The sequence below is a fragment of the Danio aesculapii genome, chromosome 15 (genome assembly GCF_903798145.1).
Source record: "Danio aesculapii chromosome 15, fDanAes4.1, whole genome shotgun sequence".
In the NCBI taxonomy this organism is placed as follows: Eukaryota; Metazoa; Chordata; class Actinopteri; order Cypriniformes; family Danionidae; genus Danio; species Danio aesculapii.
The window spans coordinates 38,284,839-38,303,360 of NC_079449.1; the positions used below are offsets into that span (position 1 = coordinate 38,284,839).

General features: G+C 33.8%; 1 protein-coding gene across 8 annotated transcripts in view; it reads left to right on the top strand.

The window, feature by feature from the left end:
* tenm4 (teneurin transmembrane protein 4) overlaps nucleotides 1-18,522 on the top strand; it is a 493,967-nt gene that overhangs the window by 424,928 nt on the left and 50,517 nt on the right. For all 8 annotated transcript variants that reach the window (XM_056474308.1, XM_056474302.1, XM_056474300.1 and 5 more), the window contains one exon: nucleotides 11,944-12,821. In XM_056474308.1, the coding sequence (XP_056330283.1) occupies nucleotides 11,944-12,821 (878 nt within the window). The remainder of the gene's footprint in view (nucleotides 1-11,943; nucleotides 12,822-18,522) is intronic.

Genomic DNA, 18,522 nt, shown 5'->3' on the forward strand with positions numbered 1-18,522 from the left:
CAAAATCATTGGGTTTTGGATCCTATTTTAATGTCAGGAAATGTAAAAAAGAGACTTGTTGGGTTTGTATCACTCCAATAGGACAGTGGACACACTAAACCTTCACTTAGTTCTGTTCAAACAACTTCCAAAGATTGATTTTCATCATACGTGTCCTTTAAACAAAATTAATTCTGCCAGAATTTGGCCAAAATACCTCAAACTTTAATTATAACTTGTAATTATATGGCAAATAGATGAATTTATATGATATGTATACTTTTTCCACTTCACCTGATTTATATCACCGCATCACCTTGTTACATAATAACACAAATATTGACAGAACACTTCAATTTTATTACTTGCAAACTCAATTAGCACGTACAGAAATAAAGCAACGTTTACATATCGGAGTCATTAATTGCCAGACTCCCATGCAATCTGTCGGACAGTTCAATGGGTGCATGGTGCATCTTTGTGGCTCAGTATCATGTCTTCGACAGTGGTGATATTTTCAACAGTACGGGCAGTGTGTGGACGACTACTCCCCGCCACACGACATACTGATCCAGTGTGATCAGTTTTCGCCAACAAGTAATTCAATCCACCTTTTGTTCAGTTTTTAGTCGGAAATTTTTGAAGAAAACCTGTAGCCTTTCAGTTCTTGTAAATCTTTGATCAAACTCTAATCTTCGTTTGAAAACATCATTTTTATTTACACCTTACGCAGCTAAAAATCCCTCAATGTAAGTAAAACTGTGGGAATGTTTTTTTCAATTAAGAAAAATGAGGAGTCTTGCTCAGATATTTTAGTTAATGGAGAAGTAATAAATATGGTTGATCATTTTAAATATTTATGTATAATTATTGACTCCAATTTAAATATAAAAAACACACATTAAGAAGGTTTCCAAAAGGGCTAGAGCAAGCCTAAGGGTTTATAGAAACATTAGGCATCCGTTACCTATGGCTGCTGCTAAACTTTTTATGAATGCAATGATTTTCCCTCATTTATCTTATTGTGTCACAAGCTGGTGCCACACAAACATTACAACATTAAAACCATTGTATATTATCTATAAACAAACTGTAAAAATTTGATCTAAAAAGCTAAGGAGCTATCGTCATTGTAACTGTTTTGCACAACATAAATTACTAACATTCAACAGTTTCTTATTTTATGCTGATGTGTGTTTAATGTATAAAATATTTAATGACCTTGCACTACCACCCCTCAATCAATGTGTGATTGTCTGCAAGGACAATATAAGTAAGACTAGGTCATCGAGGTGATTGTTCAGCTAAACTTAAGAAACCCGCTTTTGGACAATCAGCTTTTTTAGTCAGAGCAGTAGGAAGATGGAATAAAACATCAGTGCCTATTAGAGAGAGTACCACTTTTAATAATTTTAAAACTGTTCTTAAAATTTGTCTTAAACAAAATCAAAGATGTAACCACTGATTTGATTTCATTTTATTGACTATGATGTATTGTATGTATTGTATTGTAAGTGTGTAATGTATTATTTTTTATTGTTAAATTTGTTACAACGTCCTAACCAGGGACTACAGATGTTAACTAGATTTATAGCTTACTCTGGCACAACATGTTAGGTTGAACATTTTCCCTGTATAAATAAATAAATAAAATTAAATAAATATGACATCATTTACGCCATCATTACGTCATCGCCAAGGAAAGTAAATAAAAGGATTATTCTAATGCACAGATTGCGCTGTAATTCCTGTATGAAATTTCTCATTCTACATTCTTATTCCTGTAGTACGATGAGCAGTTTTATTTTTGTATGTTATATTATTGCTTGGTTTTTAAGACATTGTGTATTCACAAATAAATAAATAAATAACATATTTAATACATAATAATAATAACTATAATAGTGATGCTCATTGACAAGCAATTTTTGTAGTCTTGCATCACTTTTCAAACTAAAATTATGTAACTTGTACTGATTTAAAAACCAAAATGTGTACTCAATGGTGATTTTTGTGTACTATTACACACAAAAAATACATATTTGCAAAATGACTATAAATAACATATGTTGATTTTATGGACAAACATACAGTTTTTGTTTTATATATAAAATAGTATTTATATCAATTTATTATATATTTAATTTATAATAAATTGTATTGTTTTATTTACAATTTATTTAAATACAAAAAATTGTTTTACGTTTTTGACAGAAAATTCTAAATTACTAAAAAAAAATTTAACTCACTATTTATTCTCGCTCAAGTTCTATTTATTCTCGCTTTCTATTGTCGAACACAAAAGAAGATAGTTTGAAGGTCGTTAGAATCCAGTAACCAATGACTTTCATAGTAGGAAAAACTGAATGTCATAGGAGTCAATTCCAACATTTAAAAAAAAAATCTTTTGTGATCAAATTCAAAAGGCTGTATAACAACTGGAGGATGATTAAATGGTAGCGTTTTTGAACTATAACTTGAACAATAATGGTTATAAAAGTGATTTTTCTCAAAAATGCCATAGAATAACCATTATTGGTTGCACAAAAATAACTCTTTTGAGGCGTTCTCTTGTTTCATGGTGTAAAGAACATTTGATGATCCACTATAAAGAACCTCTTGTTGAATGTAAAGGTTCCATGGATGTTAAAGGTTCATCACTAAACCATCAAAGCCAAAAAAGCTGCTTTATTTTTTTTTAAGGCTGTTAAAGATGCGAGCTGAAGATGTGCTTCAAGGTCAAGTCTGTGTGTATGTTGTCAGATTTACAGTAAGAGCAGCTGTTCTAGTGCTGGATTTATGAGGGTGTGTGAAAGTGTAAGCGGTATACGGAAAACCAAAGATGATTCCTCCTGCCTGTCACTCACACACACACACACACACACACACACACACACACACACGCACACACACTCAATTTTTAACCTTCACTCTGGAGAGGAAAACTGATTTAATACGCGAAGAATTACTCTGACGCACAGTCAAACATCAGGACATCTGGTGTGTTTTCATCTGGAAAATGTATTTTTTTTTATTCAATATGTTGCAAGATCCAAGGATTCCTGCTTAAACATTTTTGTTCTTCCTTTTCTAGCAGCCATTCGTTCCCTAAGATTTGGATACAAGTGGCTGTAAAGGCTCATGCACACTAGGACATTTTTCGCAATTATCGTCAGTGTTTTTCAAAACGTTTTTTACCAGTCATACCCAAGCAATTTTCACTCACGATGAGCAGAGTGAACGTGCAACAAATTACTCCTTGACATTAGATGATGCTTAATGAAAAACAAAAAGGTGGCGCTGCGCAACTTCACAAGTCTGACACTTACTTGTTACACAGAAGAAGAGAGAGAGTGTTTGATCTGCAGTTACACTCCATAACAAATCCCTCTTGTTGACATTTTTATAGTCGCTGTTGTGTTTAACATTAGCTTTTTGTGTTCAGACACCACTGAAAAAGCAGCTCCACATTTATCTTGCTTCAGTGCGTCGTCTTCATCATTAGGAATGTGTGCTAGTATAGACCATTTTGTGATAGAGCACCATAGAGTGTTTATTGTAACTTCAGGCGTATGAACAAAAGCTCCAATCTCATTGGTTAGCCAGTTTTATGCAGTTTTCTGTCAAACCATAAAACATTTTTTTTTAAATGACAATTCTATTCCTGCCACTTTATGCATTGGTGTGCATGCACACATTAGCGTCCTTCCCCAGCAGACACAAAACATCATAATATGTTAATATTAAATTTGATTTAGGACAACTTCACTAAGGACAAAGTTATTTTGACGTGATCCATTAACGACGTGAAATGACACTGATATTTTGAAAGTGACCAAAATCCAACGTCGAGGTCAGCATCTTAAACCAACATCATATTGACGTCAAATACTGACCTTTATTCGTCAGGTATGGCAACCAAAATCCAATTTCTGATAGACGTCATAATGGTAATGTTCACACAACATCAAGCTGTAACATCATTAGATTTTGATATTTTGTTGTTTTTAACCTGCATTGAAAAGTAAACAAAATGCAATGTCTGTCCCAAGTTGCACATCCTATTTTCATTTCCAAACGAAATGCAACATCCCATTGGCATTAGGGTACAACAGCAATCTGACGTCATGTTGACGTTCTGTGCCTGATGGGTTGTTTAGTCAAGAGCAGGGGTGCCCAAACTGTTTCTTACAATAGGCCAAAAACCAAACTTGATCGAGGCTAGTGGGCCAAAGATAAATATAGTTGCCATGGGTAATTTCTTAATTGATGTAATTTTTTTTTTAAATGACTATAAAACATTGCATTATATTAATATAATATACACTGTATAAATACTAATACAGTATTTTATATTAACTAATACAGTATTTGATAATAACTAATAAGGTATTTTTTTGCATGGTCTATATCTGTCAAGTAACAGTATTTACATTTTTAAAAATCAGATTCATTTTATAACATTTAGTTAAAACAATAAAACAGCAGTAAAACAAACAAAAAAAGTGATGACTATCTATGAACTCTGTGTCTATGAACCCTCTCCATCATTCTCACTCTCCTCTCAGATGGGATGGTGAGCCAAATCAAAGGTTACAGTGGGCCAACTTTAGCCCGTGGACATCTTTGGTCAAGAGACTTTAAACGTAAGCAATAAGTGTGGGCAAAAAATCCTCCCAGTGTGCACTAAATTAAATTATTATGTTAAATGATCTCTTTACCATTTTTTAACTGTAACGGAACATAACTGGCTGGTTGACTTTTTAGCCATAGGTTAATATCATTAAAAAATATCATTAAAAATACCATTAAAACAAAATAATTGAAGAAAAAGAGGTGTCAGGAACACAATTTAACCAAAGATGTTGGTCTTTTTTTTTTTTCTTAGAGTCCAAGTTAAAAGAAGTACTCACTCACTCACCCACTTGAAATGAACCTCCTTAAAAAAAGTCATTTTTATTTATACAAGTAAATATTGAGAAAATCTGACAAATAGTTACAAAATAAATGACTAGTATGTCATCTTTATTGACAATTTCAATTATTGATAGTATTTCCAAAAAAAAAATAATAATAATAATTGTAATATTTAAATTCTTGAACATGTGCTGTTATTCTTTTTGCAACAAGAACGTTTAATCATAAGCAGTTAAATATGCTGTTAGTTTCATGAATGAAAAATAATGGTGAAAAATGGTTACTGCCTATGGCTTGAAACAACAGAAGCTTGACCAGTCATAAATAAAATCTATAAATGCGCAAATGAAAAAAAGTGAAGACAACAAATAATTTTGTTGCCTTAACTTATTTTAAGAAGTATAATACATATTTCAATAATCAGGTTTTAACTATTTTAACTAAATTTTTTTGCCAGTTTGATTGATGTACAGTAAGGTGAGATGACGAGAAAAAGTTAATTTGATTCAACTAAAAAATGTAAGGCAGGAAAATTTTTTACAGTGTGATTTGCTTATCTTATGAATGAACAGTGTAATATTGTTGACGAAAATAGACTAGACTGAATGTAGTCAAAAAGAAAAAAAAAAGAAAAATCCAACTGAGCCTAGTTTCTCTTTTTTCCTTCACTCTCATCAATTGGTGAAGTTTTGTTCCTCGCCACTAGCTTGCTTGGTTTTGGGGCTTGTGGAGCTGCGCATCAACGGATTTGCTCTTCAGTGTTTGGACTTTTAGCAGTGAAAATTTAAACCACAGGACTGACACAGTTTCAATTTACTTGATCTTCTCATTTTGTTAAACTGCTTTGACACAATCTACATTGTAAAAGCGCTATAGAAATAAAGATGAATTGAATTGAATTACAATGCACTGTTCGATGTACCACAGTATAGAGCAAATTAGGTTTATTAAATGTATACTGTATATTTCTGTATTTCATCATTACATATTTGCTTCTGATAATCCGTCTTCTGTAATAGGAGATTTGGATCACATGTGTTTGTGTGTAAAAAAAGAAAGAGAGATGGTTTGAATGAGTGATATGGAGCTCTACATGCTCATTCAATCATTCAGTCAGTCAGTTATCTGGCGAGAGTCTCTTTCTTTGGCTCTTAAGGATACAGTATCTTGAGATCAGTGGCTGGTGCTGGTTAAGCCGGCTGCCACTATGGCTAATAGAGACCAGTGTCTCCAGGAATCAGCTGTTGATGCTGCAGCAGAATCTTGGACATTGTAATCTATGGGTTTTGTAAAATATGATAGACCACTTCATGTTAAAATTGATCTGTTTCCCTCTGACTGTTTCATATCAGCAGGATAAGGATTATATTTAATGCCTTTTTAAACCATTTTTTAGGTCTTGTTTTTGTAAGTTATTGGTTGTTATTGGCAGTTCTTGATTTTTTTGGAGTATCCATACTCTGTGTAAACTAGGAATGCATGGAATACACGCTTCCATTTTGGACTGTATTATATTTGTTTGTTTTTTTGAATTTTTATTTATGTGTTATGTGTTTTCTGTAATTTTTTTATTCATTCATCCACCTTGTTTGTTTAAATATTCATGACATTTACTGTTTGTTCAAGCTATTTATTTAAATTGAGTTGAAACAACACACTTATCTATTTTTTGGGGGGAACAATTTAATTGTTTTATGCTCAATCCACTTAAATTTGTAAAAAAATGAATAAGTTGATATAATTCCTTCACTTAGTCCCGACACAAATCGATTATGTGGAACTCGGCTTTTTTATTTTCCAGTGTATCATCTTATAGAAAGTAATAATTCAAAATAAAAATCTGTAAGCGACGCACGCGTTGGTAAGACATTTACATATAGACCTGCTTTAAATACACTCTGCTAGCAACAGTTTTGTAACATCTGGCATTATATGCACATGAATTTTTAGTGACATCACAATCTTAAAGTGGAGTTTGTCACTTATTGCAACTATAACAGCTTCAAACCTTCTAGAAAGGCTTTCCACAATAAGAGTATGTGGAAAATTTTCAGCAATTTGTCCAGAAACACATTTGTTAGGTCTGACACGGATGTTGGACCAAAAGGCCTGGTTTGCAGTCTCTGCTGTAATTCATCCAAAAGTTGATGCATTGGTTTGACATGCAGGCCAGTTGGTCCACACTAAATTTACTCATTCATGTTTTTATAGACCTCACTGAAGTCATGTTAGAACAAGCAAGGCTTTCACAAACACAATCTGTTGAACTGCATCCCAATCATCAAAAATACTGCAGAAGACCCACATGGACTCAAGATTCTCACAGATATCAGTCAAGATTGGTGAAGGAAAACTCATGGTTTGGGGTTACATTGAGTATGGTGGCATGCGAGAGATCAGCAGAGTGGATGGCAACATCGACAGCCTGAGGTATGAAGACATTTGTGCTGCCCCTTACATTACAAAACACAGGAGAGGGCAAAGTCTTCAGCAGGATAGCGCTCCTTATCATACTTCACATCAAAACTTCCTGAAAGCAAAGAAGGTCAAGCTGCTCTAGGATTGGCCAGCCCAGTCGCCAGATATGAACATTATTGAGCATGTCTGGGGTAACATGAAGGAGGAGGCATTGAAGATGAATCCAACGAATCTTAATGAGCTCTGGAAGTCCTGCAAGAACACTTTCTTTGCCATTCCAGATGACTTTATTAATCAGTTATTTGAGTCATTGCAGAGATGTATGGATGCAGTCCACCACGCTTATAGGGGTTATACACAATACTAATTAGTTTTCCACTGCACCATGACTTTATATTCTATACTGTACATTATTTTTGTTAAGTTTATGATGCCAAATGATTATTTATTGTTCCTAAAACTTGACTAACAAGACTTTTTTGTCAGATAGTGTACTTGTATTTGTCTAATTTTCTCGTGTTTTTTAATCAATAAGCTCTAAAAGTTTGAAAGAGATTCCTGGATGTTATGCGATCGTACAATCAAAAGTTAAAACAGCACAAACTTGCATTAAAAATACACAACAACAGTTGTTCTCCGAAACAACTTGCAGAATTGAACTTGCAGCATTACGATATCACTTGTCATAATTACAGCTTCCTTCTGTTTGAAATGCAAATACAGAACATTTGCATAATGCATACCTATTCACATATGCAACTTTAAGAATATGTAAAAGCCCTACAGTCTGCAGTATTGTATCCGTCCGCTTCATACAGGGATAAAAAAAATCCCCCATATCTCCTCACCTGAAGTCCAGCTCTCGGCTGTGAATGACTAATGCATTTTCAAAGAAATGGACAAAAGAGCATTTCTAAGAAGTGTTTGAGCGTTAGCACTTGTTTAAATATAATAAGTGACTGTCTGGGTCTGTAAAATGAAGTTTGTAAATGCCACATCTGTCTGCTGAAAATGTCAGAGTAGTTTTTTTTTCTGTCTCTTCAATTGTAAACACTCACATTTAGGAATCTTTAATGCGGAAGTCAGCAAACTTTGAATGCACTACATTAGTCATGCTTTTTTTTTGTTCTCCCACTCTACACAGCTCCAGATTAATTTTCCAAGTTTATGTAATACATTTTAATATTAAGCTCAGCTTGGTACTGTAGCTTTTGGTCTGTTCCGGGGTGCATTAAAAGCATCTTTTAATCAGGCATTCTTGTTAGCGTGCCAAGAACACTATTGAAATGAGACTCTTGATATCAGGCCCCTGAGAGAGAGTGAAATTCGCCAGATTCAGTGGTTTGGCTGGTAAAAGCCTGCCGCATTATTTTCAGAACAATACATGGTCATTTAGGTTTCAGGCAGCCGGCAGAGCTGCTGTTTGATAAGTGTGCGGTGTTTTGTTTCGGAGGTGCTGTTCTGCTCTCCATTATGACATTAATAACCCAGAGCTGGAGGAAGACGGCTGACTGATGGACGTATGTGCTGATTTACCTCACACTGCTGTGTTTTTAATCTCCTCTGCTGACTTTTAGTATCAATTCAGCATTTTTTTTTAATTCCGTGTTCATCAGATAAATCAGGCTTTAATCAGGAACTGTTGTGTTTGTGCTAGTTCAGACCTTTTTTTTTTCAGTTGGAGTAACAATCTGGCTTTTTAATTTTCTCTTTATATGTGGTCACAATTTTTTGGGTCACACTTTAATTTGATGGTCCATTGTTGAATTTAAGTTACATTGCATCTACATGCCAACTAATTCTCATTAGATTATAAGTAGACTGTTAGGTTGGGGTTAGGGTTAGTGTTAGTGTAAATTGACATGTCCTTGCAAAGTTTCTTATAGTCAGTTAAATATCTGTTAAAGGAGCAGTATTAACAGATATTAAGCAGATATTAGCAGATATAAACCGATATTAAGTCTACTCAAATGGACCATCAAAATAAAGTGTTACCTTTTTAAAAATAACACTTAAAACACTTTAAATGTGTTTTTAATGTATTTTATTATTGTATGGAATGGCCTACCCATCAGCATCAGGAATGCCGTTTCTCTGGACTGTTTTAAGAAACTTCTTATGACTCACCTTTTTACCGTTGCTTTTAATTTAGATACTTAGAACTTAGATTTTTGTTAATTTAATCACCCAATAGTATTGAATCGTTCATATTTTACTGTTTTATTGTGGTCTTTTTTACTGTTTTTATTGTTCTGCTTTGTTTGCCTTGTATATCTTGTAGCACTTTGGGTCTGAGAAAAGTGCATTATAAATAAAATGTATTATTATAATTATTATTATTATTATTATTATTATTATTATTATTATTATTATTATTGTATATGCAAAATAAGTAAATTTATTTATTTGTATAATAATCAGAATAATCATATTAATAAAACATGCCATTAAGAGACTTCAGAAAGAGATTTAATGTTGCATTCAATTGTATTATTGGTTTTTTATATAATATAATATAATATAATATAATATAATATAATATAATATAATATAATATAATATAATATAATATAATATAATATAATATAATATAATAATTTTTGTAATAATATAAAATAAAAATTTTTGTAATAAAAAAAAATATTTGTAATTGTATTGATATAACAGGCTTTTAAAGCATTTCCGAAATCAAAAAATAGTTAATGGTGCAGTAGGTGATCTGCCAAAATGCTAACCGGTTAGCCTAATATCTTTGAAACACAGTCCCACCCCTGTCGTCCAAAGCTATGACTCCTGAAACACGAATGCAAGCACCTTAAAAATTATAGTAGACAATCCACTAATTCATGTCATTCGCCAGTCAGAACACTTTACAGTACTTTATAATACTACAATTCCAAACAAAAGAAATGTATTATATCTAGCATATTTTTAGTTCTGTAGCAAGCAAAACTTCACAATGTGGAATATTTCATGCATGCAAGGATCGCTGGTCTCACTCTCTCACGTGCTTTGTCCTAAAGCGACTACTGAATGCTTAGTGGTTGGCTGGTGGTGTGCAGGAAGTTATACTTATATGCTATTTCAGACCCAATATTCAGAGTAGCATGGTAAACAATAAAGGGAGCTCGTCATAGGTGGTCATTGTTCAAAACTGAACCATTGTGAATATAAAACCAACTTCATCTCAGTAAAGCAGTCCAGGCGGAATAGCACTATTTACTTATGTTTTTTTATTAGACTAAATAAAAATCTACATTATCGATGCTGTAAAAGGTTCCCTATGAAGTAGAAAATAGTCACATTGATCTTTTGCCAGATGATTTCAGTGGAACAACAATTGTCTGCATATAACCCATTTGGAACAACACACAATCTACTTACTTTAAGCTTTGCGTGACTAAAATAGTTTTAAAACGTAACATTACCTGTCTAAAAGAAATACTTGGTGCCATGGTGTCGTCCTTCCTCCAACGTGCAATTGTAACTCCAATATTGATTCAGGATTTTAAAAAGTTTTGCTTCAGCATGTTTTTACCGCTGTGACTGCCTCGTGTGCACATAAACGCGGATCTGTGTGAACAGATGCACAGATTTACGCATCTATTTTGACAGACAGTTTGGGCTACTTATCAGAATTATGGGAATTGTCGGCAGTTGCAATCGGAATTATTAAACCCCCTTTGAATTTTCTTTTCTTTTTTAAATATTTCCCAAATTATGTTTAACAGAGCAAGGAAATTTTCACACTATGTCTGATTATATTTTTTCTTCTGGAGAAAATCGTATTTGTTTTATTTCGGCTAGAATAAAAGCAGTTTTAATTTTTTTTAAAAAACATTTTAAGGTCAAAAATATTATCCCCTTTAAGCTAGTTATATTTTTCAATAGACTTCAGAACAAACCATCGTTATACAATAACTTGCCTAATTACCCTAACCTGCCTAGTTAACCTAATTACCTAGTTAAGCCTTTAAATGTCACTTTAAGCTGTATAGAAGTGTCTTGAAAAATATCTAGTCAAATGTCATTTACTATCATCATAGCAAAGATAAAATAAATCGGTTATTAGAAATGAGTTATTAAAATTAATATGTTTAGAAATATGTTGAAAAATCTTCTCTTCGTTAAACAGAAACTGGGAAAAAAATAAACAGGGGGCTAATAATTCAGGGGGGTTAATAATTCTGACTTCAGCTGTAAGTGGATGAACATGTTTTAGTCTTATGCCTCACCTAAAGTATAAAAATACATATAAATACGTTTAGATCATTTACTTTAATCATTACTATTGGAATGTAAAGAAGCTTTCAACCAGCACAAAAAAAAAGAAATTCTGAAGACAATCACCTACTACACCTTTTTTCTCTCTCTATTTCTCTGTTTCTCTTTTTCTCTTTTAAGTACTTTGTTTGTCTAATCAAGTTCTTGAAGTTGTCAGAAACATCAGTATTTAAAAGAAATAAAGATGCACTTATGTTCTCTGAGTGAGCATTTCACTTGTGATTGTGATGTAGTGTCCTGTAAAATTGCTTGAGCACCTGCTTCATCATTTCAGAATTGAGAAGCAATTGAGAAATCTGTTCAAATCTCTTCTTAGCGAGCATCATTTCTCACTGTCTCCCTCAGGTACGTCTGGAGTGGCCGACTGACCTCGCTGTGAGCCCCATGGACAACTCTCTTTATGTGCTGGACAACAACGTGGTCCTGCAGATCTCTGAAAACCATCAGGTCAGGATTGTAGCGGGACGTCCCATGCACTGCCAGGTCCCTGGGCTAGACCACTTCCTAGTTAGCAAAATCGCCATCCATGCCACCTTGGAATCAGCCAACGCTCTTGCCGTCTCCCACAATGGCCTTCTGTACATTGCAGAGTCGGATGAAAAGAAAATCAACCGCGTTCGTCAGGTCTCGACCAATGGTGAAATCTCTCTGCTTGCTGGCGCACCCAGTGGCTGTGACTGCAAAAACGATGCCAACTGTGACTGCTACTCTGGCGACGACGGCTATGCGAAAGATGCCAAACTTAACGCTCCCTCATCGTTAGCGGTTTCACCTGATGGTGAGCTTTTTATTGCCGATTTGGGAAACATTCGTATTCGATATGTTCGTAGAAACAAAGCGTTCCTAAATCCGCTCAATATGTATGAGATTTCATCACCGATTGACGACGAGCTTTACTTGTTTGATGTAAATGCAAGCCATGTCTTCACCCAAAGTTTGACCACCGGCGATTACCTCTACAACTTCACGTACTCTGGCGAGGGTGACTTGAGTAGCATCACAGATAAGAATAAGAACCGTGTGACCATCCGTAGAGACTCCACGGGTCTTCCACTCTGGTTAATGGGGCCCGATGGACAGACCTTCTGGTTCACCATAGGGACTAATAATGCGCTGAAGAGTGTGGCGGCACAGGGGCAGGAGATCGCCATTATGACGTACCACGGCAGCTCTGGTCTGCTGGCCACCAAGAGCAATGAGGACGGCTGGAGCACCTTCTATGAGTGAGTACACTTTGGATGTATACACATACATTGAAGGATGTTTACTTGGGGATCAGGTGTAAAGTACAGCGTAATATAAAATATGTAGTTGTAGGTGTCTATTAATATCTTACATGTACCGTATGTAGCAAGGCTGATTTGGGGGCCCTAAGCAATTCCAGCTATGGGGGAATATCTCTATAGATATTTGTTTTTCTCTGTAGATTTGTTTTATTATTATTATTATTATTTATTTTATTATTTTATTTTTTTTTTTTGTAAGCAAACTGCATGTTGAAAATGTATTAAAGTGGAACCTTTATTTTCTTAATGTAAAATACAGTAAATCCACAAATATGGAAACAAGTTTACAAACTTACCATGTACAGTTAATCAGCAATATTTGTGGTAAGATTTTAATATTTGGATGTGCAGTACGGAAGTAACGTTTTACTATTCATTGGGAGTCATTGGATTTGAAAAGAAGTAATAACATTAAACTCTATAGACAGATTTTACAACATATGATAGAAAATGTATAAAAGAGCAATATGACTAATATAGGCTTCTTGGCATTGGTCATGGCTCTCTAATTCCCCGCGGCCCTAAGGGACTGATTACCTCGCTTACTTGGTTAGGTCCGCCCCTGGTATGTAGAGTAAATGATGTGATAGTGGGTGATCTTAAAATCTTAAAATAATCATTATTAGTGGTAGAAGTAGCTTTATATACAACTGTATATATATATATATATATATATATATATATATATATATAATTATAAAATTATAAGGTTCTATCTGACACTTTTGTCAAAATTGAGTTATTGACATATTCTTATTAAATGACAACTTATTTACTTATTTATTTATTTACTTATTTATTTATTTTATATACAGTTGCAATCAGAGTTATTAGCCCCACCCCCCCACCCCTCCCATGTTTATTTTTTTCCTCATTATCTGTTTTGCGGAGAGAAGATTTCTTCAACACATTTCTAAACATAATAGTTTTAATTACTCATTTCTAATATCTGATTTATTATCTTTGCCATGATGACAGTAAATAATATTTGACTAGATATTTTTCAAGACACTTCTATTCAGCTTAAAGTGACATGTAAAGGCTTAACTAGGTTAACTAGGCAGGTTAGAGTAATTAGGCAAGTTATTGTATAACAATGGTTTGTTCTGTAGACTGATCTGATAAAAATATATATATATATATAGCTTAAAGGGGCTAATAATTTTGACCTTAAAATGCTTTTATTCTAGCCAAAATAAAACAAATAACCCCTTAATAAAATATATTATCAAACATACTAAGAAAATTTCCTTGCTCTGTTAAACATAATTTGGTTAATATTAAAAAACAAAAATAATTCAAAGGGGGCTAATTATTCTGACTTCAACTGTATACAGTGGGTGACACTTTAAAGAGAGCATTACTGCCGCCGCACTAAACGTGTTTTTAATTAAAAAAACTATTACGTGTTTAAAATTAAAAAAATAAGACAACTAAAATTAAGGTACAAACATAAATACAAATAAGTAGGCCTAAATAAATAAATAAAAAGGTGGCGCAGTAGGTAGTGCTGTCGCCTCACAGCAAGAAGGTTGCTGGTTCGAGCCTCAGCTGGGTCAGTTAGCATTTCTGTGTGGAGTTTGCCTGTTCCCCTTGCGTTCCCTTGGGTTTCTTTCAAGACCTGTGGTACAGGTGAATAGGGTAAGCCAAATTGTTCGTAGTGTGTGTGAATGACTGTGTATGGATGTTTCCCAGTGATGGGTTGCAGCTGGAAGGCATCCGCTGCGTGAAACATGTGCTAGATAAGTTCATTCCGCTGTGGCGACCCCAGATTAATAAAGTGACTAAGCCAAAAAAATGAATGAATGAAAAATTTCATAAAACAGTGTTTTAGCCTAAATATAGAGAGATGTACAGTGTTTGTTATTTTAAAGTGATATGACTAAGACAGTCAATAAATAAGCTTTTAATTTACGTTTTCGTTTACATTTTTGTTGTTGATTATATTTTACTTTCTCATTTTATGTCTCAATTATTGTACATAAATATTAAATGAATAATTAAATAGGCCTAAATAAATATTTATTTGAAGATATTACCAGCGAAACGGTCCGGCGCAGAGCTCTTAAGTTGAATTCTGCTTCATCAAAAGCATAAAAATAAATTGACCTACTAAAAATAACTAAAATGAAAATAAAAATCATTTTGCTGCAGGACGTAAATTAAGCAAGCAAGTTTATTTTTGATAATATGTATAATGTATACTCAAAAACGATTAGATTATTTAAAATAATATTACGTATCTTTATTATTGTTATTTTTATTATTTTAAAGCAGCAGTTTTTAAAGGAATAAGATAAGCACATTTACAGTATACATTCGGAGACAAACCTTGCACACTCCCAATATTTGATATATAGACAAATATTTAGCGTGTATATATTTATGGCAGTATCACACATAATAATACTAATACTACTACTACTACTGATAATAATAATGATAATAATAATAAGAAGAAGATGAAGAAGAAGAATAGTAAAGCGTAAATTGTTCTCCTTTGTTTGAAATGGTGTAATGTCGATACCACGAAGGAAAAAAAAGATTATTGAACCTTGTCCATCTCAGCGAGGAAAGCATCAACTTCAAGTGGGGTGGAGAATAGTCTGAATCCTGATATCCCTGATATCAGACTCGCAGTTTAGCCGGATAGCGGATGGCGTATTCAATGTTTTTTTCCCGAAGCTTTTTCTTCACGTCATGAATCCGTTAATCTTGCGTTGCATCTCGACACTGTAGTCTGGGTAGAAAGAGATTCTCTTCTCATTCAGGGACAGCTCACCTTTCTCTCTGGCCAGTCGGAGAACCTTATCCTTTCCTCTGTAATTTTGAAATTTAGCAATGATGGGTCCGATCCTGTCGGAAAACCTTCCGATGCGGTAGGCTCTCTCCAGAGTAATCAGAGTAGTGAAGTTTTCTTTCCCTAACAGTTGCGGGATGAGTCTTTCTAAGTATCCAACTGTGTCACGGCACTCCGACTTCTCCGAGATGTTTATAATCTTTATATTTGATCTCCTGCTCTGGTTCTTGAGATCACCATTTTTTTTTCTTTCTAGAATGTTATCTCCTTTTCCATCTTTACAATTCACGCGCAGGAGTCTCTCAAATTGTCCTCGTTAGTACCAATCCTGCATTTCGTTGACCTCAGCTAGAGTTGAAAGTGACAGTTAAATTTTGGACAAAGAACTTTGGATGTCGATTGTTTTCTTATTTATGTGAGAGGTAAGTTCGTCGTTAGAATCACGAATTGCTTTCATGAGAGATTTAATCGATAGCTTTTCTTGTTCAGCCGCCATCTTTCGGGGTATCAGGGAGTCGTCAGATCGGTTTGTTGAGTTTCTCACGCCAAAAGTTACAAAATTTTCTCTGAGTAACGAAAGAAATCTATCTGAGAAAACATGTGATACAGTTAGAGATAAATTATTACTAGTAAAATAGTGGCAACTGATGAGGCACACCTGGAATTCACTGACACACGTCCTGCTTCGATGCCTGCATCACATGACTCTCCCTAATAATTGTTCATAGTTAACATGTATAGAAGCCAGTTAGACATTTTAATGACGCAACGTCTCAATTTAGTAGTTTCTACCTATTCAAGGCAAAGTAAAGTGTCTGTCAGGGAGGTTTCTCATTGGTCACAGTGCTGCTTGACTGCACCACTGGAAGCTTTCAGTATAGAATTCCTCTTGCTCAGCGTAAACTGCACAGGTCTCAGCCGGCTGCAGCTCGTCTTACTGTACATACAGTCAAGAGTTCACAAGGTCTCGCTGCTTTATTGGACTTCAGTCATTCGCTGTAAGGTAATTGGTTTCAGAAGATTCTCAGACAGTTCCTGTTTCTAGCTCAGCTGCTCATTTTCTTGTCTCATTTGCACAGTCCAACCTTTAAAGAGACCGTTCACAAAAATGACATTCTGATGTTCATTTAGTACATCTCAGCTTATACCAGATGTATAGTAGGTTTTTTTTCAGCAGAACATTTAATCCAGGTGAACCAGTGGTTGCTGAGACTTTTATTTCAGTGTGTTGATGTACTTACAACTGCCATGGAATATGGGAAAGGGGCAGGGCTTTCTTTTTGCACATCATTCCCTCATAGCAAATACTGGTAAGAGAGGCGGGGTTGAGAATTTATTTTTAATTTTAAATTTCATTTTAATTTAGAATTTAATTTTAGAATTCAGATTTTACAGTTAAAAACAGGCTAAAGTTTAACTATTACATTTTTCATTAAAGTATTTTCCACCAAACAATAAATAAATGCTAAATCCTAGATTTATTACCAGGTTTATTTATTTTTTTAATTTAAAAAAAATATATGATAAATGTTTGCTAAAATTGACAGTTTTTATATAATTGTTACTGCAGATTTTTTCCTCCAGCCTCTCAGCCTGTGTACTAAAACCAAAATTGTGTTTATATTATTACATGCTTGTCATATTCATTAGCATATTTACTTTCATGCGACCTTGACTGTAGGCAAAACTCATTTAAAGTGACTTCACACGCATTTGCTGCTGTTTGTTTTATTGTACAAATGCTGCATATTTGATAGATAAGCACAAGTGGCGTCGCCTCAAGCAGTCATTTTTAAAAGAACGTTTTCTTCAGGTCCCATGCTGTCATATCATTTATTTCATCCCTATTTGCCAAATTAACAAACGGCACATATAGTACATTTACTCAATAATTGCAATTAGAGAGAAAGAAAAAAAAAACTATAATTATCATCAAGAATAGTTGCTCTGTTTGTTGATGTTGTTTTTTTTCCACTTCATAGTTCCCAAGCAATTAGACCCGTCCATTCCCTCAGGCAACACGAGGTCATCTTTTGTGATAAAGAAAGCTTGGTTATTGAGTGTTTTTTTTCTCTTCAAGTTGTAATTTGATATTTTATTTAGCGTAATTAACTTTGAAGGTCATTCGGCCGTCTGAGGGTCAAAGTCGGGGTTTCAAGCGTTAGAATGGAGTGTCCTGAATCATTTATCTCACTCTCCACAGTGAACACATGCGCTTTATCATCTCTGCCACCTCACTTCATCTAGTGCTTCTGAAGTGTGTTGGTCTGCGGACTCTTAAATGCACACATACAGTAGAACTAACATGCACTGTGAAAAAGGCTGGGTTCTACACAATTCCTTCAAGTTGTCCCAACACAAATCAGTGAAGTTAACTTAATCTTTTTTGCAAATTTATGTGAACTGAACATAAAACAATTAAGTTGTCCCAAATAAAACTTAAGAATTCAATGTTGGTTCAACACATATTAAATAATTAGTGTAAAACAAGCAGCAAAAGTAATTGTTTAAGTGTAAAAAATGTAAAGACAAAAAGTCAACACCAAGGTTATAATAGTTTTGGATTCAAATTCAGTTAGTTTTAATTAGTTTTTAGAGGGAGATTTTTTTAGTTAGTTTAGTTTTTATCAGTTTTTATCAGTTTCAGTATTCAGTATTAGTTTTAGTTTATATATATATATATATATATATATATATATATATATATATATATATATATATATATATATATATATATATATATATATATATATATATATATATATATATATATATATATATATATATACGGATCTTTTGTAACAATCTTCCCATGTTTGGACTCAGCATATCAAAAAT